This window comes from Oreochromis aureus, linkage group 10 (genome assembly GCF_013358895.1).
Source record: "Oreochromis aureus strain Israel breed Guangdong linkage group 10, ZZ_aureus, whole genome shotgun sequence".
Classification (NCBI taxonomy): Eukaryota; Metazoa; Chordata; class Actinopteri; order Cichliformes; family Cichlidae; genus Oreochromis; species Oreochromis aureus.
Window position 1 is genome coordinate 13,037,805 of NC_052951.1, and position 24,776 is coordinate 13,062,580.

A 24,776-nucleotide genomic window follows, 5' to 3' on the forward strand; every position below is an offset into this window, starting at 1 on the left:
AAAACGGCAGGTTCATCTTTATTTTGTCAACTGACTTATCCCCCATTACACCAAGGATGATCTACAGAGAATTCAATTAAAAGAACCAAAGTTAAAACCTGCTGATTTAAGTCTAAACCTTACCGTCTGACAAAAAAAATATGGTCCCTCCTCTTAGCAAAATGAGTCTGGCAGAGAAAGACTGAAATGGGCTGGTTTGCTGAAATTGTTCGTCTGGCCACCAGAGAGTGAGAGCTCGTTTTAAGTTAGTCTGATTAAGAGGCAGGTGCGATTGGCTAAAAATGGTTTTGATTTCCTCTCAGGGGTGATGTAAGGCATGTAGGGCCCGCTTGAACGCGAGTAACCCCGTCTGTTTTACCGAAAATAACCCGGGCACTGCAGCATCAGCACCAGGCAGCTGCGCAGGTGCGGCCTTTAAAGAGACAGAGGGGCCTGAAGTCCTCATGTTTACTCCAAGTGTACAGCGATGGAGCCAGACTTTATCATATGTATTAGCATTGGATGTATACACTTATTACATCTATGCATATACAGGCTGTATATTGTACGTTACCCCAGCAAGAGATAGCCCAAAAATAACCACAGAACAAAAATCAGTACAAAAAAACATGTTTAAATTGCGGTCAGAGAGGCCAATTTAATCAAGAAGGCTCTAGCAGTCACAGCGATATGAACACATTCAATTAACTGTTTATGAGTTCCCAGTTTAAGTTCAGTGTCCCAGCTTTAAATCCCCACAGTATTCTTAAAATGTTTCGGAAATGTGCTTATTATCGATCAGCCCTGCTGTAGATTATTGTTCACGCAGTTTTATTTCCATTTCATTAAAAAACACCAGGTCGGGATGACGATTTGATCTGTCAAAAACCCAAAACACTGTTTCCTCCACTAGCATCTTGCCAGCAACGCCCTGCATCCCAGACCGGCGTGCGCACCACACAGACGCACTAACCGGCGAGAGGATAACGGCGGCTGCTCTGTCGGGCTGCAGCTCATGCTGCTGAAGCATCTGCAGCGCTGTTTGCTTGGTTTAGTGTGTGTGTCTGTGTGTGTGATTCCAGATGTCACCGACTGAGGATTGGCGTCCACACCGCTGCGGGAGATGTGTGTGAGTACAGGCCGTTTGGATGCGAGTTCGGGACGGACGGATTTCATGAAAGGAACAATCTCTGCGAGGGAAAACATGAGAGGCTTCCCGCTCCCCTGACGATTCTCCGGGATGCAGTCATAGTCTGAGGCCGGACATGATCTTAATCTCAGGGGTTGCTGTAGTTGATGCGGGATGATGTGCGCCGCACCCCGAGTGATATTGATAAGGGGAACACAGCTCGGTCCTTCATTGCCCCGCTGATTTTTGCTGGACTGTGGCGCGCGGTGATTATCTTCATTTATTTATTTTTATTATTTATTTTTTATTTTTTGAATTTTTTTGCTGGGCTGGGACTGTTTGGGAGACCTGATGTGGAAGGACTGGGCTGTTTTGCCTGAAGGGATCAATTGAGCACTGTTGCTCTCACCCGGAGGGAAACCAGGGCTGAGCTGCTCACCTGGTCATTTCAACACAAGTATGTGAAATGTTTTGCGTGTATGTGCGTGCATGTGCAATGAAACACACTGCATATTTAGGACTGACTGGTGAAGCCACTTTTACTGCAAGGATGTCCTCAGATCATACTAATGTATGACTCATCTACTTAAAAAAGTCACTTCTGCTAAATATCTGGCTTTCACCCTTTTACTGTTAACAGGTGCTTTTTGGAGAGCTGTGAGCATCCCTCACCACCAATGGCAAGTCTCTGCAGAGCGCAGAATCAATGCATATTGCACTGCTATACATTATAGTGATAACCATATTTCATCCCCCTGTATAGGAGACTTCTTCTATGGCTGCCCGAGCTCACGTGTCCTGTCTTTAGGGCTGCACATGGTAAAACACTGAGGCCTTCCTCTGACTGAGAGGCCATTAAAGTCTGTCAGGGTTTTACAACACTTATATGCAGGCTTGTAATGGAAAGTCACTAATGGCAGGATGATCAATAGAAGCCTTGGTCAATCTTCATCACTGGCCCTATTCTATCTGAGGATATTTTATTACACATACAGTAGGTCATCGGTGGCAGACACTGACTCAGAGTACTACTGCAAGCACTGCAAGGCTTGCATGACAGCAGCAGACGTTTGTAGCCTTTACAGTAATTGCTTAAACAGTTTGGATTTGGGTAGTTATTCAAATACGTGTCCCACAAATGTTTTCTGATATAGTTTTACATCCATCCCAAATTTCAGTAGTATATGTGATCTGATTGGTGTCATGTAATAATCGTTGGTGGTCTATGAGCATTGATGTACCTGTAATGATCACACCTTGGACGTGGCTAAGTGGATGATCTGGCGTGGTTTGTGTATGTGTATATTGCATGCATTGCAATGTCCTGTTTATTTGTATCTGTCCACAATGGCTAAAACTGTCCTAAAGACACATTAGTAGTAGTAGTAGTAGTATGGCCATTTCAGACTTGCATAACTAGGTTTTTCTTTTTCAAAATTATTTGGATATAATTTTGAAATTTTATGCATTAGTTTTGTTCTTTTAAAATTAGATACATACAAGACTTTTATATTATAAAGAAAGATGATTATATATAAATAGTATGAGCTTGTTAAATATACATACCGACCCACTAAGTCAGAGCAATCTGTGAACATACAGACATCAGTCTCCACATTACTATGAAGGACATGCCAGTAAGCAAGTAATCCACAATTTTGGACAATATCACACAAAATTTGATACAAGCCTGCTGCTTAAACACAAACATTACTGATCAAATGTATCTATACAATTTTTTCAACAATGCACCGATATGTTTGGTGTAAAATGAATCAAGTAAATTTCATTTGCCCAGATTCGAATTTAAGTTTTACATTGCACTTATGTAATATCATTACATGTAATCAAGTTACTTAGAGTCAGGACTTTGGGCATACATCATTCACTCACACAGTAGTACTTTAATATGTTTAAGTTGATGTGTAACATCCACGTAGTTCATTTAAAGGTTCTTAATAACAAACTAGTGCTGGTCAAAACCAGGCCACTCAATTAATTCCTTAAGCTGTCTGAATTAGGCCCGTTATCCCTCGAGTTAATTCAACTTAGTTCTAATAGTAATTTATGTGTGTCAAAAACTATTGACTTTTATTAATGATTAATGAAATAACTGTGTTATAATTTTGTTTACACTTCCAACAGGCTCCTCAACTCGGGGTGAATTTGTGTGAATCAGCAGAACTGCAAGTGTGCTGCAGGACTGAAACCAGATCCCAGCTCCTCACGCTCTGAATCTCATTCCCTTAAAACAGCCAGTCCATAGAATAAACTGTAATCAGATCATGTCCAGCACCTAGTTTTAGGATGATGTCTGCAGTTAAACTAAAATCATTCCTGGAACACACCCTCATGCACTCACCTCTGCTGAGGCTACAAAAGTCGGTTTGTTCACTACGTCGAAAATACTTCAAATGAATCAGAGCTGCTGCGTGAATAGTGCCGTTTACCGGCTAAAGTTTGCCTTAATCTGGTTTATTATGGTGTCTTTTATTTCTAACTACATCTAGCATGTGACATAAAAACTATCTCTGTCATTCATGTCTCATTTAAAAAAAAATCATGATGTTTTTCATATGAAATCTTTAACCATGCTTTGGTTCATTTATCAGGGGAGCTACACTTCATAACCTGTATAAAACCTCAGAGATAGACATGCCATTGCTTTTGAAGCAGAGGCTGACACGTCTCCCTCTCTCCCTCTCCTGCAGCTTTTCAGCATGGCTGAGAAGACGATCGAGCAGGGCTCGGTCAGCATCCCCATGGAGGAGACCAAACTTCATGGCGGAGCGCCTCAGGAGGCGCCGCTGCTCACCCACCTGAAGAAAGTAGAGAACCACATCACTGAGGCCCAGCGCTTCTCCCACCTCCCACGCCGCTCCGCTGTGGACCTGGAGTTCAATGAGCTTTCATACACCATCCGGGAGGGTCCGTGGTGGAGGAGGAGAGGTACGGGCAATGCTTAATTCACACAGTAACCATGATGGATGAGCAAGCAAACATCACCAATGGCGATCAATACGAGGAGCTCGGAAATTTCAAGGGAGGCCTTTAAAAGCCTTTGTGACATTTAAGAAAAACAATTTTTTCTTGTTGTTGTTATTTTCTGTTACCCTTCTCCATTATTCTGCCACATGAATCCCAGCCCACTACACACACACACTCACAGACCTCCACCATGTTGTAGCAGCCAGTGTGCCTGCAAGCTTTGCTGCGCTCAGCACAGTTTAGACATAGTAAATAATTTACACTTGCAGGTTGGCACACTGCTTGCGTCTCTTTTGTGGTGATGGCGAGTCAAGCCCATGATTGAGCTGCTCGTGAAATACAAACAGCGCTTAAACTCAACGCCCTGGTTGCTGATGAGCCTCCGCCCTTCAGTCAACTCGTCAAATAAACCACCCTCCGCAAACTGTTCGGTTTAGCTGCTTTTTTTAATGCTCTATATGCTCAAAAGGATGGGGGAATGTGAGGATAAAGGGTGCTTCAGAGGAATCCTTTATTTACATTAGGCACATGTTACCCTAGGAAAGCCTCTACATGATGCATTGCAGGTTGTGCTATTTTCAGTCTTGTGTAATATTGATGCGCATTATGAAAGCCTGGCAGAGGAGTATTGTGAAACCTGAATTCGTGGAGAGTATCAATAAGGAGTGAAGAGGAACAGCAAGGGTCCCTCTAGCTTGGATCAATAATCCAGCGTTGCTTTGTGCATTGAAGCACATGGTTTTTTGGAGGCAAGTCTTATTAAAATCAGCCCCTGGTTTGCTTCTGTTGTCTCATCGGGGTGCCTGCCTCAGCTCATCAGCCTGATGATGTGTGAACAGAAAGTGTCTCTCCATCAGCTTTTGCAAATGAAGTGGCTCCATTCATAAAGAGGTTCTCCTTGTCATTTTACCCTCTGTCCAAACTCGCTGAACCTCCGATCACGCCTCATACCGGACCCATTCTGCCTTTTCATTTGTTTTAACCACAAGCAAGCCACACCTAACTTTCCGATCTTTTAATATTTCACCTGCGCTGGAGTTTATTCTGAGGGGCTGGTCTGTGTTTGTGCCTCATTTACCCAGCTAAGCTCAGAGCTGCTCCTCTCTGATCAAAGCTGCAAAGAAGGTGTAACAGCACAGAGCTTAGAACTGCTGATCTGCTGTGTGCGTTTATATCAAGTGATTATTTCCCCTCTGAAAAACACACATTTTTATATAATTCCCTCTGAATTACACATTGTAGGACAGCAAAGAGCAGAGGAGAAGGGGCGATGTGCACGAGCCGTGAGCAAGTGATGTCATTTGTGTTTAATGTGTTTAAGTCTTTTGGTTAGTGACACACTGCTTATGAGTCATCTCTGAAAATCTCTGTGATGAGCAGGAAGCAGACGAACTTGTAATGCAGTAAACGTAGTTTCTGTTTACTGTAAGTCAGTGGAGGAAGGTAATGCATGAGCCGTCCTCTGTCTGTGTTATTGTTATTGTGGGCCCTTTTGTCGTGAGGCCAGTTATTTATCGCTGCTAGGATGAAGCTACTGTGACCCGCTTTCATGTTGAGGATATTTTCCTCCTGTGGGGAATAACTGGTGAAACACTAGCTCATACTTAAAAGGGGAGGGAGGGAGGAAGGGAGAGTGGGAAATGTTTACATGCCCCCAGGCGATTTACTGTGAGTTGCTCATTGCACCTGCACTGATCATCTGGTTAGTAGACAAAGGAGGGTTGCTTTTATTTTTTTGTTATATTTGCAGCTTATTCACTGAATGCTGCACTTCCCGTACCATTATCCTTTTAGGGCTAATCTCTAATCTGTAAAAGGAGTGGTTCGTGCTCAAAATGGAGCATAGATGCTCAGTTCTGAGACTCTGTGATGTAAATCGCGCATCCTGCTTGATCGCTGACATTGTCTTGCAGAAAGGTTATGGATATTTTTCATTAGTGTTGATCAAATATGAAAACGAAATCTCTACATGACGTCTGTGTGATCAAATGAAGGTAAATTGGGAGCCACGTCGTCACTCTGTTTGTTTGCCATACGGCTGGCTATTATCTATTAAATATTCTGATTCCAGTCCTCTTTGTTTTGTTTGCATTGCACAGCCTGGACAGTTCAGAATGATTCCCTTCAGTTTAACAGAGCTGTTTCTTCCATTAAACAGCCAGGCTGAAAATGAGGCTGTGAAGTGAGAAAGAGCTTACGCTTCTATCACTCGCTCTTCATCTCTTATTGAGGCCCGTGGCTCCATGATGCATTAGCTCTCACCAGTAGCCTATAGCACACCCACGTCTCTGACTGAAGTGTCAGCTGTGTGGTGGACAGCCTAGATATCAGGTTTTGACAGAGAAGAGGGATGCATGCAATAAAAGGGTTGTGTTTCTAGTTTTGCTGCTTTTTTAAAGAAATCATTTTTGTGCATCATATGTATAAAAATGTTATAGACGTGCAAAGCGGTGAAGTGTTCTTTCTTTTTTCAGTCTGTTGTGATGGATTGCGTTTTCTCCCCCCAAACCAGGCAGCGTTTGAGCAGACACTTCCTTTAAGGATAGAATGAAATTAGATAATATAGATACCAGTGAACAAACAGTGAACTCCAAGTGTGAGGGGAAAAAAAGAAGGTTTGTTGGGAAAGATCTAATAATGTTCTTTCACTTTAGACATGTGATGGCCACACCTGATGCTATTCCCCTTCTTTGACTTTGTCTATGAGATCAGGCTTTAGTCACTCACTGAATATAGCAGTGAACAGTGAGGTGAGCCACATAATCTATGGCTCTCATGGCACTGGGTTATGTCCCTGCAGACGCACACAGATAAGGCCATTATCATCCACGGCTTGTAGCATCAGGTTAGATCATCAGTATGCACCACATGCCATGGCATCACTGCTTCTGTGGCAGCAAGCAGCTCTGCTGTCTGAGTGGAGGCTGTCTGATGTTATAGCACTGAAAGGAGGAGGGGGCACTACTTTTAGGCTGTTTCACTCAGAAGGCTGGCAGCTGTGCTGCTGAGACCCTAATTACACAGCTCAAGACAGGAAAATGTGTCCGTACGGACACTGGAGAAATGGGTAAGGCGAGGCAGACGTGTCAAAAGCCAGGGTACTTAAAGCTCTTTTTGACATTCGATTTCAAAAAGATTTCAGGTTTTCTGTCAGCTACAAGCTGGTTGTTTTTGCTGTTCCCATTGTGCCTCAAGAACTGCAAAGGTTAGAGAAGTTCATCATTAAAACCTGAGTCATCTTCATTTGCAAGCCACACCAAAGCAACCGTTTGTTAAAACCGCTGCATGGGAGTAATGACTGTGGTTCTTCTGTTGGTGCTAGCGAGGGCATCATCATCTTAGATTTTTCCATAGTACTGCTTTAATGTGCACACTCCAAACGTGGTGAAACGTTGTTGTCTTTTTTGCCAGTATGCTACCCCCTGCAGGTCTCAGAGACTCTGAGAGCTTGGATATGTCTGAACTATAGTGTTTTTTAAAACTAAGCTAAAGTTCTTTTTCTTTCCCACTTAAAAGTAATATTTATGAGTTTTCACTTTTCTGTATTTTTTAAATTTTGTGCTTAATCTTTTGGAACGTTTTGTTTTCATATCTTTTGCATTTAAAGGTTTTCTTTTCTTGAATTAGCCTTTTATTGTTCATCTTTTTTTTAAGCATTTTAACGCATTACACAGAGCAGTTGAAGCTGTCTTTGTGCTAAACAAATAAACTTGGTTTCCTTTGTCTCACACCTGAACCCTAGCCCCCTCTAACTGCAGTTCAAGCTTCATTCTGTATGCACACTTCACTTAAGAAGTCACTTCTAACAGCAAGTGCATCTTTAACTTACAATAAGACTCCCTTTGCTGGGTGGTAGGGATGCCATGGCCAATACCTCTGCGCTGTGACTGACAGGACTCTTAGTTCTGCTTAAAGGTGGTATTTATCGTCTGGGACTTTAAGTGGTGGAGTGAAAATAGGCTTGCTACCTGCATAACCGTCTGTTGAAGCTCTTCTAAAATCAGTGAGCTGAGTCCATTCCAGCTGGAGACACAAAACTGCCTGTTTCACTGTTACACTGTCGGGAGGCTGAAAAGGTCTTTTTTAACAAGTAGTTTAAAAATGACCAAGCAGATGGGTCATAGCACTTTACTTTCCAACACAGGATATAAGAGTTCATTTCATGCTTTTGTCTCTTGTAAAGCCTGAGGGTGGTAACACACACATTCAACAAGAGGAGCGCAGACCTCCACCAAGCCAGCTATAGGGGAATAATGTTACATTTTTATATTTCGGAAATCTTTTTGTTTTGTGTAGTGCCTTAAACTAAGTGGAAAGTGTCCTGTTGAAACTACTTGATATAATTCTGAGTTATTTTTATTTTTGTGGATATAGTAAATGTGAACATGCATTCCAAGTGAAATACTACTAAATAAAGTTATTTAGTTATTTAGTTATAAAGTTATTTGTCAATAACTGGACATGAATAACTTGAGCTGATTATATATTATATGGCTAATGAACTAAGCAGGTCATCCTCTGTCTCTTAACACTTTCTTTAAAGATATAATGTATTTTGGAGTCAGTTTGAAAGAAAGGCAGATGTGACACGTAAATGTGAGGTCAGAGGTCAAATGTGACATGATATTTGGATGCAAACTATAATGCGATATTTAAAATTCCCATATATCGGTGTCATTTCCTAATTATTGCCAATACAAATAAAGGCAGCAGAAATTTAAGTGTAGTTTTAAAGATGAAGACATTTTATGAAAGTTTGACCTTATTTGACTTTGAAAAGGTCAGAGGTCGAAAGTAACATGATAGCTAGAATCCTAATGCATTATTCCATATATGCCTATATGTTGTCAGTACAAATAATGTCAGGAAGAAACATATACAGCTATATATAACAATATAGCATTATTATCACTTTGACCTTCAGATCAATCTATTGAGGTCAGAGGTCAAATGTGACATATTTAAAACTTTTTAGGCTACTTTCAAAAGTTTTTTTGACCAATAAATCTGTAAGTTGACCTTGAAGACTTGGTGGATGTAAGCCAGTTTTTAATGGGCTGTTAACATCACCCTACTCTGCACTCCTACAAAGTTTTATCAGAATTTAATCAAAACTTTGTTTACAGACAAACTGACACGTGAATGCTGTGAAAAACACACCCTCGTTGGCAAAGGTAATAAAGTGCAGTACTCCCGCTCTAAACACTTTAAACGAGCTGTTTATCAGATCAGGAGCATTCAGTTTTATTTTTCCATCGTTACTCTTTTTTTTCACACAGTTCTTGTACTTCTCGTTCTCATCGTCTTTCCGTATCATTTCAGGGCCACACTAAAAACAAATAAATAAAAGATTAAATGAATAAGTAAAAGAGTTCAATTTGAATCCAAAGGAAGAAATGCTCACATTAGACCTTCTAACATTTGGCCTAAAACCGTGAGTGTTAACTTTGAAGTAGTGCTGCTTATAAGAATAACTGGTGAAATTAATCACATGATTATAAATAACTCAGCTTTTTTTGTTGTCAGGTTATAAAGCCCTCCTGAAGTGTCTGTCAGGAAGATTTAACAGCAGAGAGCTGATTGGCATCATGGGGCCTTCTGGAGCTGGAAAGTCCACACTGATGAATATTTTGGCGGGGTACAGGTGAGCCCTGCACTTGGAGTGTTTGCAGACGTGGAAATGGAAGATCTTCTCCTTCATAGTCTAAAACTTTTTTTTAAATTGAATGATATGAACATGTAGAGGTGTCTGTCATGCTCAGAAGCTGGTACTGTGTTTAAAAACAGGGAGACCGGCATGAAAGGTACAATCCTGGTGAACGGCCGACCGAGGGATTTGAGGACTTTCAGGAAAATGTCCTGCTACATCATGCAAGATGATATGCTGCTGCCACACCTCACTGCGAGGGAGGCCATGATGGTGAGGTCATTAAAAAAGTAAAATCTTAACTTCTCATTAAATCCTAGTTCAGTAATGAGAGCTGAGCTCTGTCTGTCTTTCAGGTTTCCGCCAATCTGAAACTGAATGAGAGCGTCCAGGTCAAAAAGGAGCTTGTAAGTCTGAACTTACTGATGGTATTTCTGCATCACGTGGAGAAGCGCTTGCTGGTGTTAGGGGTGTGGAAATGAATAGAAATGTGTCTAGCTGCAGAGATTTTCCTTGCCATTAATACAAATGTTTCTGAGGTAATTTGGGGTAAAACTGCAAAAAAATGAGGAGGACACTTTTTGATCATTTTAATTTTTTGGGACTTTTAAGTCACCACTTTAACCTGAAACAGTTCTCTAATGAGAATTTATATTGTGCTATTTAGAGAAGCAGGGCACAGACAAGACAGAGGAGGTCAACCTAATAGTTGCCTGATATAATGGAAATCAATGACCTATAGCAGGGGTGCCAAAGGTAAGGTCCAGGGGCCAGAATCAGCCAAACAAAAACTCCAGTCCGGCCCGCTGGACTGCTTTGGAAAATGTTTAGGAAGTCATATATTTTGGACTTTTAATTGTATTTCCATAAGTTTGACAGCTTTTCTTGCAAATAATGACTTCCCACCCTTGTTCATATTACAAATAATTAAGTAATAGATAAACAGTTACCTACTATAGAAATTTTTTTTTTCAGTAAAATATTTAATAAATGAAAATTTCTGCTAATCAACTAAAACATTCAGTTTGTAAAAACTACGGGACACTCTGGCCAACGAGCTACCGGACGATTTTGTAATTTTACAAATTTATTTCTTACAATTTAAGACAAAGACTCACTGACACATTTCTTTCATTTACCACAACAGCATTTCTCTATCAACATATTGCTGTAATTGCGCTTCATTTTCTCATATTAAGATATCTCTGGGATTAAATATGTGATTAAACTTCTGTACAGTGACAGAAAGGTGGGTTTAACTGTTCTGGCCAAAGTAACATTAAAGCGGGCTGTGGCCCAGGATGCAAAATAGGTTCGACATCCCTGCCTTATATTATCACAGCTAAACCAAGCTACATTTTCACATTGGAGCCAGAATACTTGTCTGATCCACACCAAACAGCACTGAAGGCAGCAAAACGCTGTATACTGATGTGCAGCTGCGGTTGATGACCACTGTCTTGTCTGCAGTGAAATCCTTCATATTGCACACCTCTATTTTTAGCTTTGAGTAAGCGTGCCGTGGTGTTCCAACACTTCTCTTTGTTTGGGTTTAAGGTGGATGAGATCCTGACCGCTCTGGGCCTTCAGGAGTGTGCTCAGACACGTACCATCTCTCTCTCTGGGGGCCAGTGTAAAAGACTGGCCATTGCCCTGGAGCTGGTTAACAATCCACCTGTCATGTTCTTTGATGAGCCCACCAGGTAGGACAACAATTATCTGGATTAACTCTGTATGATTTCAGTTTAAACGCAGACTAAATAGTCCATCTTTCTTTGCGTGTCCCATCCAAGTGGTCTGGACAGCGCGTCCTGCTTCCAGGTCGTTTCCCTCATGAAGTCCTTGGCTCAGGGAGGACGGACAATCATCTGTACCATTCATCAGCCCAGTGCCAAGCTCTTTGAGATGTTTGATAAGGTAACTTGAGTGCTCTTTCTCCCGGGCATGCCTCACCACCCATTAGCTGCAGCTCAGACCTAGACACTACATGCTTGCAGGGTTTGTTTTATGCGGCTGAAGCTGTGCATCAGTCGATACCCGGCGCTGTTGTTTTGTCACTTGTTGATGCATTATTCACGGAGCCATTGTGTTCAAAACTATGTTGATTACTCTGTACGTGTGTTCCCTATTCACCAGCTGTACATCCTCAGTCAGGGTCAGTGCATATACAAGGGCACAGTCCCTTACCTCATCCCTTATCTGAAGAACCTGGGTCTCCACTGCCCGACATATCATAATCCAGCGGATTTCAGTGAGTTGATTACAAGATTATGTCCATGCATAACTTTTTATATGTTATGCATTGTTCTCATTAGCTTGTCCTCTCTATTCCCAGTCATTGAGGTGGCATCGGGGGAGTACGGAGACCTGAACCCAGTGCTGTTTGAGGCAGTCCAGGGCGGACTGTGCTCAGAGGAGGGCAAGAAGAACTCCAGGGACAAAACTGACTCCTCCTGTCCCTCACAGTGTCACAGTGTAAGTGATATCAGCGCTTTAACACAGCACACACACTCTGTGTGTCTTGTATTTAACATTATTAAACCCCTGAAAGTACCAGACTTTACTCATTTTAAAGAACTGTTCAATTATTAGGAAAATTGATCAAATCTTGCTTTTTGTTGTCTCTGGTTTTCCTGGAATAAACCACGTTCATTATTGTTGTCTACCTCTATTAACAATTAGATGCAGGCAACATATTTCTAAACTACAAAGCCACCGTATAATAGAAATGATAAACGATACCTTCATAAAAAGTAGTAGTGCTGTACTTCCTGGGTCGTATTTCAACCCAGATACTCAAATTGCTCACAGCTGAATGGGAACCTTAAAAATGCTGCTATGACAGCCAATAAAAAATATATTCAGTAGCTAAAAATTGAGGCAAAAAAATAAAAAAAATAGACATTTCCTATTTCCTATTCACAGTAATACCTTTTAAATGGTACAAATTTTTCATCCCTACTCCACTCCATTGATCTGTCTCATTAGTCTCTATAAGCTGTCTTCTCACTTTGTCTTTCTCAGCCTTATAATATAATAACTTAATAAGAGCATCAGCAAAAATGCTAGAACCGTGACTGTAAACCACCCACAGCTTTCTGCTTTACGGTTACTCCTGTTTAATGCATACTGCAGTTGTGCCCTGCTGCTTCCTTTAAGCGCAGTGAGGTCATTGATTTTCTCTGTTATTCTTGGTTATGCACTTATTACCCTTCTGATTCTGAAGACGAAAACCACTGTTGTATCTGTCCTTTAAATAAAACTACAGCTAGTGTGGATTTAGCTTAGATCTGCACAGGAAATGGAGTTCTGAGTTTGAACCTGGTCCATGTGGAGTTTGCGATCACTCCTCATGCTTCCAGCTTACTCTGGTTTCTTCATGAAAACACACTGGGTTAATTCTGCCGTCACTGTGCCCTTGACCAAAGCAGTGGCTTACACGAAGAGCTGGCCCCGGGGTGCTGCTGCATCCTGATCGTTGCTCCTAGTAATAATAATTAGAGAGAACGTGTTTCCCTGTGGAGATGAATAGAGATATCCTTATCCTCATAGTTTTCACTTTCATTTTTGTAAAACAAAACAAGTTATAGACATTTATTAGCTGTGACCTAATGTTCAACATACACACACAGAGGCATCATCTTCATATTCTAATTATTTGACAAAAGTAAGCTGCGAGTGTCTCTGCCACTAGACAGGAAGACTCTAAATCTTGTTTAAAATACACCAGAAATTAATGCAACATGTTATCATTTTAACTGATGTGAGTACTCTATAATTTCTATTTTTTCACAGGACACAGGAACGCTTGAGAAGCATAGCTTCGCCACCAGTACATTCACACAGTTTTGCATCCTCTTCAAAAGAACCTTCATTACGATATGCAGAGATACGGTATAGTATTTACTCTATAAATATCTCCAGATTTTATCAATTAAAATTTACTTAAACTTTGTTTTTATTCTTGTCATGAGTTACAGACTTTTGAGTTGTATTTCTTTTTTCTTTTCTCAAGGTGCTGACCCACCTTAGGGTGATGTCCCATCTGTCCATTGGAGTACTCATTGGCCTGCTCTATCTCAAAATTGGAAATGATGCCAGCAAGGTTTTCAACAACACTGGCTTCCTCTTCTTCTCTATGCTTTTCCTCATGTTTGCTGCCCTGATGCCCACAGTGCTAACCTGTAAGACTTGTCTTCTATGCAGAGAGTGGAAGTTGTTTGTCTGTTACAAGTGGAAAGTCTTTTAATGCCGCTGTTGTTCCACAGTTCCTCTAGAGATGTCTGTGTTTATGAGAGAACATCTTAACTACTGGTACAGCCTGAAGGCCTATTACTTGGCCAAAACCATGGCTGACATACCGTTCCAGGTAGTGTTTTGCTTTTTGAACACTTTATATTTTGTGCATGCGTGGAGTACAGTTTAAACTAATTGCATTAACAATCTGCTTCACAGGTGATTTGTCCAATTATGTACTGTAGTATAGTGTACTGGATGACAGAACAACCTGCAGAGGTGGGTCGCTACCTGCTCTTTATGGCCTTGTCTACATCCACAGCGCTGGTGGCGCAATCGCTGGGTCTGCTTATAGGAGCTGCATCAACGTCTCTGCAGGTAAGTAATGGAGTGTTCCCTCCCACCAACTTACAAGAAAAAATAAATGCACCCATGTGGTTTTATAATGATAGAGGCAAAGTTAAGCTACTTCATAATAAGTAGCTTGGTGCACCCCAAAAAGTACATATACAAAAGTACATAAGTACATGTACTATTTAAGATGGGGAAATATTGCTTGTTTTTTTGCAAAATTACCAATAAATTACACAATATTTAAAGTTGCTTACAGTGTAAGTTGTGTCTCCTTTTCTGTAAAATAACCCAAACTTATTCACAACTTAAAATGACTTAAAATGTAGTTATTTGTTCTTTCCTGTATGGTACCTGAAGTTATGCAGTACTTAAACCTACTGATACACAATCTAAAATTACTTACAGTGTAATTATTTTTTTTGTTTCCTGTAAAAACCTGAGTTGTTACCTCCTTATTCTAGTGTCCCTGCCTAAGTATTTGTAGGTAAATGTAATACATTGAAATTTCAAAGAAAATACAATGAAATTACATTTAATTACCGGGGAATTACACCCTTAGTTATGGGCTATATTATAAATGCTTGTATATGTAAATATGGACCTGTAGTGCACTCACTGATTTTCAGTAAAGTAAAATATGTTTGTGTGTCAGATTTTGCTTGTTTCGCTGCTGGACTGTCTCTACTGTTTGAAATAAATCGAATGGGCTCACACGGCAGAGTCGTTACTACAGTAGTGGGTGGTTTTAGTCATACATTTACTCTGAACAATGCTGTGAACATCTTGGCATTAAATTGCCATTTTTCACATGTAGCACACAACGAGAGATTGTGTGTGTCAGATGAGGTGTTGTAATCATTTATTGTTTAACGTAGGTGGAGATGGTCACCCTTTATCAAAATGAAAAAAAAAGTATCCCTGCAATCCAAAATTTTTATTAACAAAATTTTCTGTGTTCTTGGTAAACTAGCTTTGTTTATTCTGGCAAGTCTATATTTAGGAATATAGCTTTCTTTAAAAGTGGAAAGTGTGAGGGTGGGCTTTTTAGAATAGAATAGAATAGCCCTTTATTGTCATTGTACATGTACAATGAAATTGTAGGTGCTCCACTCCACTCCACTCACTAAATAGTAGACAATAGGAATAAACTGCAAACAGGAGAAATATATACAGTCAAGACAGATATATACAAAATAAGAGAAAGGCACACACTGGAAAACAAAATAGTTGCAAAGTGCTCGGAGGTAGTGCAAAGTAAAGACTTGCTCTGAATAGGGCAAGTGGCCTGTCTGAGTGGCCTGAGTGATGAAGGTTACTCAGACCATTGCTCAGATTGGTGGGTAGGTGTGCAGGGATGAGCTCGGGGGGATAGTCATTGTTGACAGTCCGAATGGCCCAGTGGAAGAAGCTGTTAGTGAGTCTGGAGGTGTTGGACCTAATTGACCTGAGGCGCCAACCAGAGGGCAGCGGGTCAAACAGGTGGTGGGTGAGGTGCAAGGGGTCACCTGTGATGGCTCTGGTTCCTGAGACAGGAGGATCTGGCGATGATCTCCAGAATGGGAAAAGGGCAGCCAATGATTTTTTGGGCGGTGTTAATTACCCTCTGCACAGCCTTCCTGTTCTCAGTTGTGGCCCCTAAGGACCAAACACCCAGGCTGTAGGAGAGCACGCTCTCCACTGAGGAGCGGTAGAAGGCCAGCAGCAGCTTCTGGTCCAGGTTATTCTTCCTCAGAATTTTGCGGGGGTTGGGTGGTCTCAAGCTGAGCAAAGAAGGTGTTGTGCTCCCCTGTGAGTTTGAGGCTGCTGTCGGGGGTTGTGGGGCTCTGTCCTTTGTAGTTACTGAGAGTTCGGATACCTCTCCAAACCTGGCGGGGGTTGCTATTGGTGAAGAAGCCTCTATCCTCCTCCTGCAGGCCTCCTTGGCCTATTTGATGCCCCTCCTCAGGTTGGCGGTGGCTGAGGACAGGGAAATGTCCCTCAGCATGAAGGCTGATTTATGAGTCATGAACAGAGCCTGTACTTCACTCATCATCTAAGGTTTTCAGTTAGGAAAAACCTGGTTGTCCCATTCTCTACACAGCACTTGATGTAGAAAAGGACAGACTGAGTGGAGGTTTCCAGGTCCTGCTGTTCAAAGATTGACCAGTCTTTCAGATCAAACCAGTCCTCTGCTGGAGGAGAGCGTCATCTGGCCATGTTTTAATGACCTGGGTGCTTCGAGGGGTTTGTTTCCTGAGGGGAATGTAGGCAGGGATGAGGAGCAGATAGAGGTGGTCAGATTGTCCTAGGTGGGGGAGGGGTGTCGCTCTGTAGGCATGCTTGATGTCACTGTAACCTTCTGTGAAGGCTTCTGTTGTTGGTGAGGCAAAGTTACACTGGATGCATGGTTAAAAAATTTCTGCAGATAGTTGGTTTCAGTTTTAATTTTGGCATTTGTTCAATAAAAACACGTAATATGTATGCAACATGTAAATAAAGAGAATGGTAAAAGGACTGGATCTTATATAACGCTTTTCTACTCTGCCTGAGACACTCAGCGCTTTATACAACTCGCCTCATTCACACAAGCACTTTTTAAAAATACTTTTTCTACAAAAGTGCTTTCTGTCAAACATTCACAGTCCAATGGATGCAGCAGAGAGCAACTTGTGATTAGTATCTTGCCGAAGGATATTTGGCATGCGTACTGGAGCGGCCAGTGATTGAACCACCAACCTTACGATTAGTAGATGACCTGCTCTACCTGCTGACCTACAGCCATCCCAGAATGGTGGATACTGTGTGTATTTATATAAAGGTGTCTTGACAGAGTTTGATAAGGTGTCTAGCTGATGTTTTAAAGTTATGCAATTACTTGGTTATTATATTTTTTTAAATAACTTGTTATCCAGCACTGACATAGATGCTGACAAGTATCCCAGACTTCGCAGTGGCATAGTGTCTTCTTACCACTTGTAGTTTGCCACAATGAATGATAAGGTCCTCAAAAATCTGTAATGCAATGCAATGGGGAAAAAAGCACCATTTATAATTACAGTTCCACAATGTAACAGAACAAATTCTAAATTGCAGAAAGGTGATTCAGTTCATCTGGACGTTGTGTTATCTTCAGTCTCAGCTGACTGCAGATCTCCCAGCCTTATAAACAAGACAGCTGCACAACAATCACAACGAGCAGCATCGCCAAACAATGAGCCATGAGCTCAGTTTGTGGTCATTAATATGCACATTACATTCAGAGAGCGTCGTGGCATGGTGGTTTGCAGCAACAAGGTCCTGGGTTTGAATCTCCTTTCTGTGTGGTCTTTGTATGTTCTCCCCAAGTCTGCGCGGCTTCTCTCCGGGTACTCCAGCTTCCTCCCACAGTCCAAAGACATGTAGTTGGTGAGGTTAGGTTAACTTGCAATTTTAAATTGACTGTAGGTTTAAATGTGAGTGTGAATGGTCTGTGTGTCAGCCCTGCAACAGACTAGCCTGTCCACGGTGTACCCCACCTCTTGGCTTCAGATGCTCCCTTCTTCCCAAGAAAAAAGGAAAAAGAACATGGATGGATAATATGCATATTAAAATGACAGTTAATCAGCTATGTGAAGATACTCTTAGGTACCCTCCTTGGTCTAGACATGGTTGCGTTCCTTTTATACATATGGCCGTTTGCTCGAACCAGCTCTCCTCCATGTCTAGGCTGATCCTCATCCTCGTCACTGAAAGAGTGCCCCCTAACCTGTAGGTATAGCTGAACTGCAACATCCCACCTTTGATGTGGCTTCCCAGCCATTCCCCAAGTCTCTGTAAATAGCACATATGGCCACTGAGCAAGGGTTATGATAATTTGCATATTAACAATCATGAAGCTGATTTTGTCGCTCGTTGTTAGGCAATGGTGCTGGTTCTGATTGTTGTGCAGCTGTACTGTTAATATGGAGAAACGTGCACTCAGCTGAGATGGAAGAAATCACTTGGATGAGTTATAAATGTTCTTCTAACAGAAAAATGCTGTCTCCAGATGAACTGAATCAATGTTCCTTACCTGCATCATCGAGGATGCACCAAGCCCACATTTTATAGAAAAAGTGACCAGTGTGAGCAAACAGCAGAAAATGATAATACAAGCTTTTTATTATAACTAAGTCTTTGAAACTGCATTTTCTGTTCATGAATGAGTGAAACAGGCCAGTTCTGATTTATTTTCTTAAATATAAAATGCTATACTACAGTACTTTCTTTTGTCTGCTTACAAAGTATCAAATTAAACTTTTCATGTGATTTTCGCTGCTAATTTATTCCACAGGTGGCAACGTTTGTGGGCCCAGTCACAGCCATACCTGTCCTCCTTTTCTCGGGCTTCTTTGTCAATTTTGACACCATTCCCAAATACCTACAGTGGAGCTCTTATGTTTCCTATGTCAGGTATGTCAGCTACTAATTAATTTCTAAGGCTGTTGAATAGAAAAATCAGGGTTTTTCTAAACTCATTATAGTCGATGGTTTGTGTGGTTTGACTGTCTACACTGACTCTCTTTAATCACCCACTTTTAGGTATGGCTTTGAGGGGGTGATACTCTCTATTTATGGGATGAACCGGTCTGAGCTCGAATGTCCAGAGCCTGTGTGTAAGTTTCAAAAGCCAGAGGAGGTCTTGCAGCTGTTGGATGTGGAGGACGCAAAGCTTTACGTGGACTTCATGGTGCTGGGGGTTTTCTTCCTGATCCTCAGACTCGCCACTTACCTGGTTCTGCGCTACAAAGTCAAGTCAGAGCGTTAAGACATCCAGAGGCACATTGCTAATGGATATGGATGCTCGTGAATATCCCAGAAGTGTGAGATAGTAAGAAAACCTATCGTCTCTCTTTTTCGGTTTCCACATTACAAAATCAATCGAGTATGTGCTGCACCATTACTCAAACTGTACAGTAGGGCACAGATTGAAAAAGTTTACTGATAAGAAAATGAAAAGTTTCAACTGTGAATTGTTGTTCCCTGCACACCGTTACTGTATGCCAGGTAATGGTCACCATCACCTTTCATAAATACAATAAAAATATTGTTCAGTGGCACCATGAGTGGACAGAACGCCCCCCAAAAAAGCAGATCGCATGTTTCATTAAACTGAGAATTTTAAAAATGTACTTTTTTTGGTGACTCCAGGAAAGTGTTTGTAACTTGGAGCTTCTTAATCCAGTGCCTAAAAGGTATTTCAAGGCCCACATCAGAATCTGCTTAATTGACACAAAGAACAGCAGCCATCAAGATGACCCTGATTTCAAGTCAGATCCTCCGTTATAGCCAACAGAAAAGTGGAAGCCTTTTTTGGGGCTCATCTCTCTCTCCTGTAGGATAATCTTGTCAGGTATCCTTACCAAAATGCACGGCGTGGCGACTTGTCTTTATGGAACAGAAATCGACTGCCAGTGGATGACTCTCCTCGCTGTCTGTCTCCAGCGAGGATCATTTTCGCAGGCCTTCTGCCCCAACGCTCACAGTGATGGGACACTTTGCCTCGGATGAAGAGCTTGTGAATATGTTAAGCAATGTGTCTTACACAAAGACTGACATGGATTCGCCCCGCATCCGGCCCTAACGACTCCTTACTTGCTCCTGCACGTGTTTGCTTCTGCCACAACTCGGGAAGCATTGAGTGAATTGGGAGCGACACGTGAAAGCGAGTAAGCTGTTTGCAGCCTGATGCAGCGGGCCGTCTTCATCGCAGACAGAATAGCATTTTGGTTGAAGTGCAATAGCATATATTATGGCTAAAAAAATAGCAAAAAAAAAAAAAAGAAGAAGAAGAAGAAGAAGAAGAAAAGTGTTGTTTGTCTAATCAGTGTCGCTCTTTTGACACAGTTCTTTGAAATGCTTGTTTCCACTCGTATGACTCTTTAGCTGCCTCCTCCCTGAGCTGAAAAAAAGTCCCCTCCTCCTTTCCTCCTCTTTCTCTCTGCTTTGCTGATGTCTGACAGATGCGTGTTGTTCAAAACAATGTTAGATACTTGAAATGCTGGCTGGGCGGTTTTTGTGCCTCTGAACTAGAATGATTTGAGTTTTCTCTGCTTCCTTGTTTGCACATACACTACACCTTATATCTACATACATACTGGCTCTCTATTTCTCTCTCTTACACACACACACACACACACACACATGGAGGTACATTACACACATATACACACACACACATCACCATGGCAATGTTTAGAAGAGCCTCTCCTAGTCACAGGGCAATGCAAATATTTTCCAATAGACTTGCTATGAAATATTTCTTACTCCAACTATGCTACTTAGTAATCCTTATTATAATACTTCAAATAATGTGAGTATATAATCAATGATTGTACAGTGAGTATGTCATGCTGTAAACAAATGTACATTTGCACTTTTCAGTGTATCTTTATTGTTTTTTCTTATTTATTTGTATTTAGTTTTATTTTTTTAAACCTACAAGACGAGTGCTGCTTGAAAGCGCAACGGGGGAAAGAAAACGGCACTTGGATGTTGCATGATCATCTTAGGAGTGAAATTTATGAGATATTAAATTTCAGAGTATGGGACAGTGGTTTGATTTCCTCATCCAAACATATCTGTCCCGCCACGTTTGAGGAGATGCAAATCCTCCGCTCTCCAGTGAGCATTTCTTTTAGAACATCTGGAGTCACGTGTGCGTCACTAGTGCGGCTTAAAGATGACACGATCAGGAGTGAAAAGAGGTGACTGTACGAGACGTCTTGGATGGAAGAAGGCAGGGATACTGAACAGAGAGCCAAATATGTCATTATGTAGCTAAAGAGGTTCGCAGTCTCTTTGGGAAGCAGCTGGATTGGAGAGCGGATCACTAATCACTGATCTGCTTCGCTGTTCAGCACACGCACAGAGATGGCTGTCATTAATAGCAATAGTTCACATCGTGATGTTTACGAAACCTCCTGCAGTTTATAAGGTTTATGTTCTTCTTACCGGTTCTATTATGTGCAATAACCACACAAAGGCAACTCTGTGAGACCAATTACATGAAATGTGATGCTGAAATCAGAGCTTTTTTTGTCGTTGTTGTACTTTCGTTGCTTGTGTTCAGTGACAAAAGCTAATGTAGGGAAATGGATTGTCAGACTGATTTAACCTGAAGGACCAAAGCGGGATCATAAAATTTATTCTAATATCAGGATAATTATAGAAAAATGCATGGAATGAAAAAAAGGTGTTTAAACTCAATTTTCCTACAAAAACAGATGATATGTGTTTTAAGTTTCTCTAAACTGGAAGCAGAAACTTAACTGCAACTCCAACGACAACCAACGAACAGTCATCAAGTCATTGAACAGTCTGGGGGAGTTTGGGGCTTAGATGTTAAGGCCCGCGGTACCAAAGACGAAAACAAGTCTCCCTTCTTCTCCCCCAGAATGTACATGCAGTGTCCAATGTTCCCGTTAATTTTCTAACCAAAATAAGTCCTCTGAGGACACATTAACGAAGTCTGTAGTACAGTCAGTTTGTCTGGTAGCATCCCTGATTAGCTGATTATAAATGAGGTATGGGAAGATGTGAGATATGTGTAAGCGTTATGAAGTAGCTATGGAAGTGAATTTGCAGGATGCAAGGTCACTTGAGCGCATGTTGACGTCACACTGTTTGCTCTTTATCACTTTGTTAAATCATTTTACAGCTTCATCCGTTTGCTCATAAGAAGCCACCAGGCTTATTGTGCACTCGCATGGTAAAGAGTAATACGCAGGCTATCCCCACAGAAAGCTTGGACTGTCTGATTAAAAATGTGTGATGGGATTAGAAGTAGTTGTTTTATCTGATTTATGGCTTAGAGTTTAATTTCTGATTTTAAAAAAATGCAAGTTCTGTATACTGAACGCTGTTCCGAGGATTATAATAAAGATCATTTATAACCTTTACCCTTTCTTTGTGAGATGATTTGATCAGACACTGATCACTTTTTCCATAACCATATTTATACACTGATGAGTAGCTAACACTTAATTATTTGTGATTCTTTCCAGTGCTCAGAAGTACACTCATCATGAGCATTTTCACAATACTCTCTTAGCTTTAAATTTACATTAGAGGCATTTAGGTAACCCAGTAGTAGCTTGGCTGCTGTTTCGTGCCATGTATTGATACGAAAACCTCTTGAAACAGCTTTTTCAAATACACTCTAGCTGGGGCTACTAGCCCTGGTAAGAATGGCAGGTGTGCTTTAAAACATAAATCATAAAGCTGAGGGGCGTGTAGGACACATCAGGAAGAACCAGAAAATGATTTCCACATTTTATTGCACATTTTATAGCTCCGAAGCTCCCCAGTCCTGTTGACTCGGAGGGCAGTAATTGCAGACGGGCACAATGTAGCAGGATGAGAGGGACTGAAGTGTTTCCACAGATGTACATAATGGGTTTATCCAGAGTGGTGAAGCGGTTCAGTCATAAATTACATTCCTCATCTCAGCAGAAGGTGACAAAAGAAAAGCAGCTTCAACGTAAACGCTCTTTTTCCACATTCACTGGGAAAATATTTAGTTGGGGCTGAATAGGAAGCTAGATTTCAGACTTAATCGACTCTTATTTTTTAAAAATAGGGAAAAAATGCATGAATAAGCATGAAGAGAGAAGATATTCCTTCATTTTCTTTTGCTTATCCAGTTCAGAGTTGTAGCGGGGCTGGATCCTGTCCCAGCTTTGACCGGGTGAGAGGGAGGTTACACTGAAAACATAAAGAGTGGTTTTAACCATCCAAGTTCTTTGAGAGTGTTGCACAGCCTTAGAACGGACTTTAATAACTTGAAGATGATAAGGCTCTGCGTTAGCACCTTGAGACAAATCAGCGCACTCGCTGGCCAACAAGGCAGCACTATAGCTAGTAAAGGAGCTGCCTGCCTGCCACTTTGCTCACCTAAAATCCAGCAAACTGAACAAGCAAGGCAAGTTAGACTTCACGACTGTACTCACAATAATGGGGTCATTGAAGGTAAATGCTAGTGTGAAATTCTAATGTGTTTCACTGTTTGATAAACTGGTCAGAGATGAAACTCATTAGGTAGGCTTGGCGATCCCAGCAGGCCCGATATCCCATGACCTCTTACCTGCAATGATATATAAATAAAACACATAAAAGTGGTAGAGGCACAGCATTAATATTCTTCAACTCCCACTGAAGCTTTATTTAATGAACTACACGGCCTTGAAAGATAAAGACGGAGAATGATAACACAGCTCTCTGCTGTTAGAGCTCTGTAAAGTGCAGCTGGTGTTTCAATGCTTGGAGGGCTCTCTGAGTATTCCCTATCACCACACAGTGAAGATGATGTTCAAAAACACCTCATGATAAACTCTTACACAGCTACCTGCAGATCTGTAGGCCCTGATTAAGGATACAGTCATTTGTAGCATTTAATGAAATGCAGATGTGGCTCTAGAAGTTCATTAGAAAAGAATGGTGGAGGTTGCATTAGCTTCACTGGACTGTGCCTTACCAGGCAGTAAGTGCAAAGATGTGCCTCAGGTTGCTAATGTGGACCTCCACAAAGCTGACTGCATAACTGACCATGCCACGCAAGGTTACTTTATGATGAGAGACCGTAGTTTTCAGTAGATGGTAAAACTTCTAATTACAGGGACGAGATATTAGTAATCAAAAAAGGGGTCACTTCTTTTTTGACAAAGTAATGCTATATAAACAAATCATACTTAGTTAACAAGAATTTCACTCACATGTGCTGTACCAGTGTACCAGAACATGTGATGTGACAATAAAAGTGATTTGATTTGATTGAATGAATTCAAAACAGTACAAACAGCAGTTGAATAAAATAAATAAAAATAATAATAAAAATTAAATAATCAAGGAAGCTGAACACGTTATTGTTTTCAGTTCAGTTTAGTTTAAGTTAGATTCCACAGTTTGCATACTACTGTTTTAATTAGTACCTGCATGATTATTTAAGATCAGTACAATGTTCTGATACAGACATGTGGCTTCCAGTCATAATGATACCCCAGTATCAGTAGACATACTGGTTCATGCCAGTTTTGTTGACAAAATGTAATCAAATTGACAAAAACTAACTACTAAAAAATTGTGTTTTTTTTGGTTAGCTTTTTGGTAGATGCTATGATTCTTATAGTAGCTTTCTTTTTCCACTTATAAAGAAATAAATAGCCGTCCATTAGTCCAAATTATAGGTTATCATCTCAAAACTTTGACTCACAAACTTCTGAGAAAATAACTCAGAAATGAGGGGGAGAAAACTTCCCAATTGTTTTCAGTTACTTTACAAAAAATAAAGTTTTTTTTAAAAAAAATTCATTTTACCTTTAGTTTTTCACACTTTTATGCCAAGGGAATCGACACAGAAACATAAGCAAAATCCCCCCCGCTTAGCTTCCGGGTTGGTTTTCTGCGGCTCCTTCTGGAAGTTTCATCTTGCCGTATATTTCATCTTTG

At 41.0% G+C, this 24,776-nt stretch overlaps 1 protein-coding gene and 1 long non-coding RNA gene across 2 annotated transcripts; one reads left to right on the forward strand and one right to left on the reverse strand.

The window, feature by feature from the left end:
* Window positions 1-1,259: 1,259 nt before the first annotated feature.
* Window positions 1,260-19,370, forward strand: abcg4a (ATP-binding cassette, sub-family G (WHITE), member 4a). Its single transcript, XM_031760080.2, has 15 exons — window positions 1,260-1,565; window positions 3,820-4,057; window positions 9,623-9,740; window positions 9,884-10,016; window positions 10,100-10,150; window positions 11,301-11,446; window positions 11,537-11,660; window positions 11,880-11,994; window positions 12,079-12,218; window positions 13,539-13,637; window positions 13,759-13,927; window positions 14,012-14,112; window positions 14,199-14,357; window positions 18,625-18,743; window positions 18,873-19,370. Exons 2-15 carry the CDS (start codon window positions 3,829-3,831, stop codon window positions 19,096-19,098), a joined length of 1,929 nt encoding a protein of 642 aa, XP_031615940.1. The 5' UTR covers window positions 1,260-1,565; window positions 3,820-3,828; the 3' UTR covers window positions 19,099-19,370.
* Window positions 19,371-22,676: 3,306 nt separating this feature from the next.
* Window positions 22,677-24,776, reverse strand: LOC120442292. The gene is made up of 3 exons (XR_005614645.1): window positions 24,645-24,776; window positions 23,282-23,415; window positions 22,677-23,036 (listed from the first exon to the last, which is right to left on the reverse strand). It is a non-coding gene; the product is annotated as an uncharacterized LOC120442292 (long non-coding RNA).

Excerpts from the sequence above, each read along its gene's own strand:
- abcg4a (XM_031760080.2), top strand. The coding sequence starts at position 3,829 with ATGGCTGAGAAGACGATCGAGCAGGGCTCGGTCAGCATCCCCATGGAG. Across the intron at positions 10,151-11,300 it reads TCCAGGTCAAAAAGGAGCTT|GTGGATGAGATCCTGACCGC; the intron begins GTAAGTCTGAAC and ends TTTGGGTTTAAG. Across the intron at positions 11,447-11,536 it reads TTCTTTGATGAGCCCACCAG|TGGTCTGGACAGCGCGTCCT; the intron begins GTAGGACAACAA and ends GTCCCATCCAAG.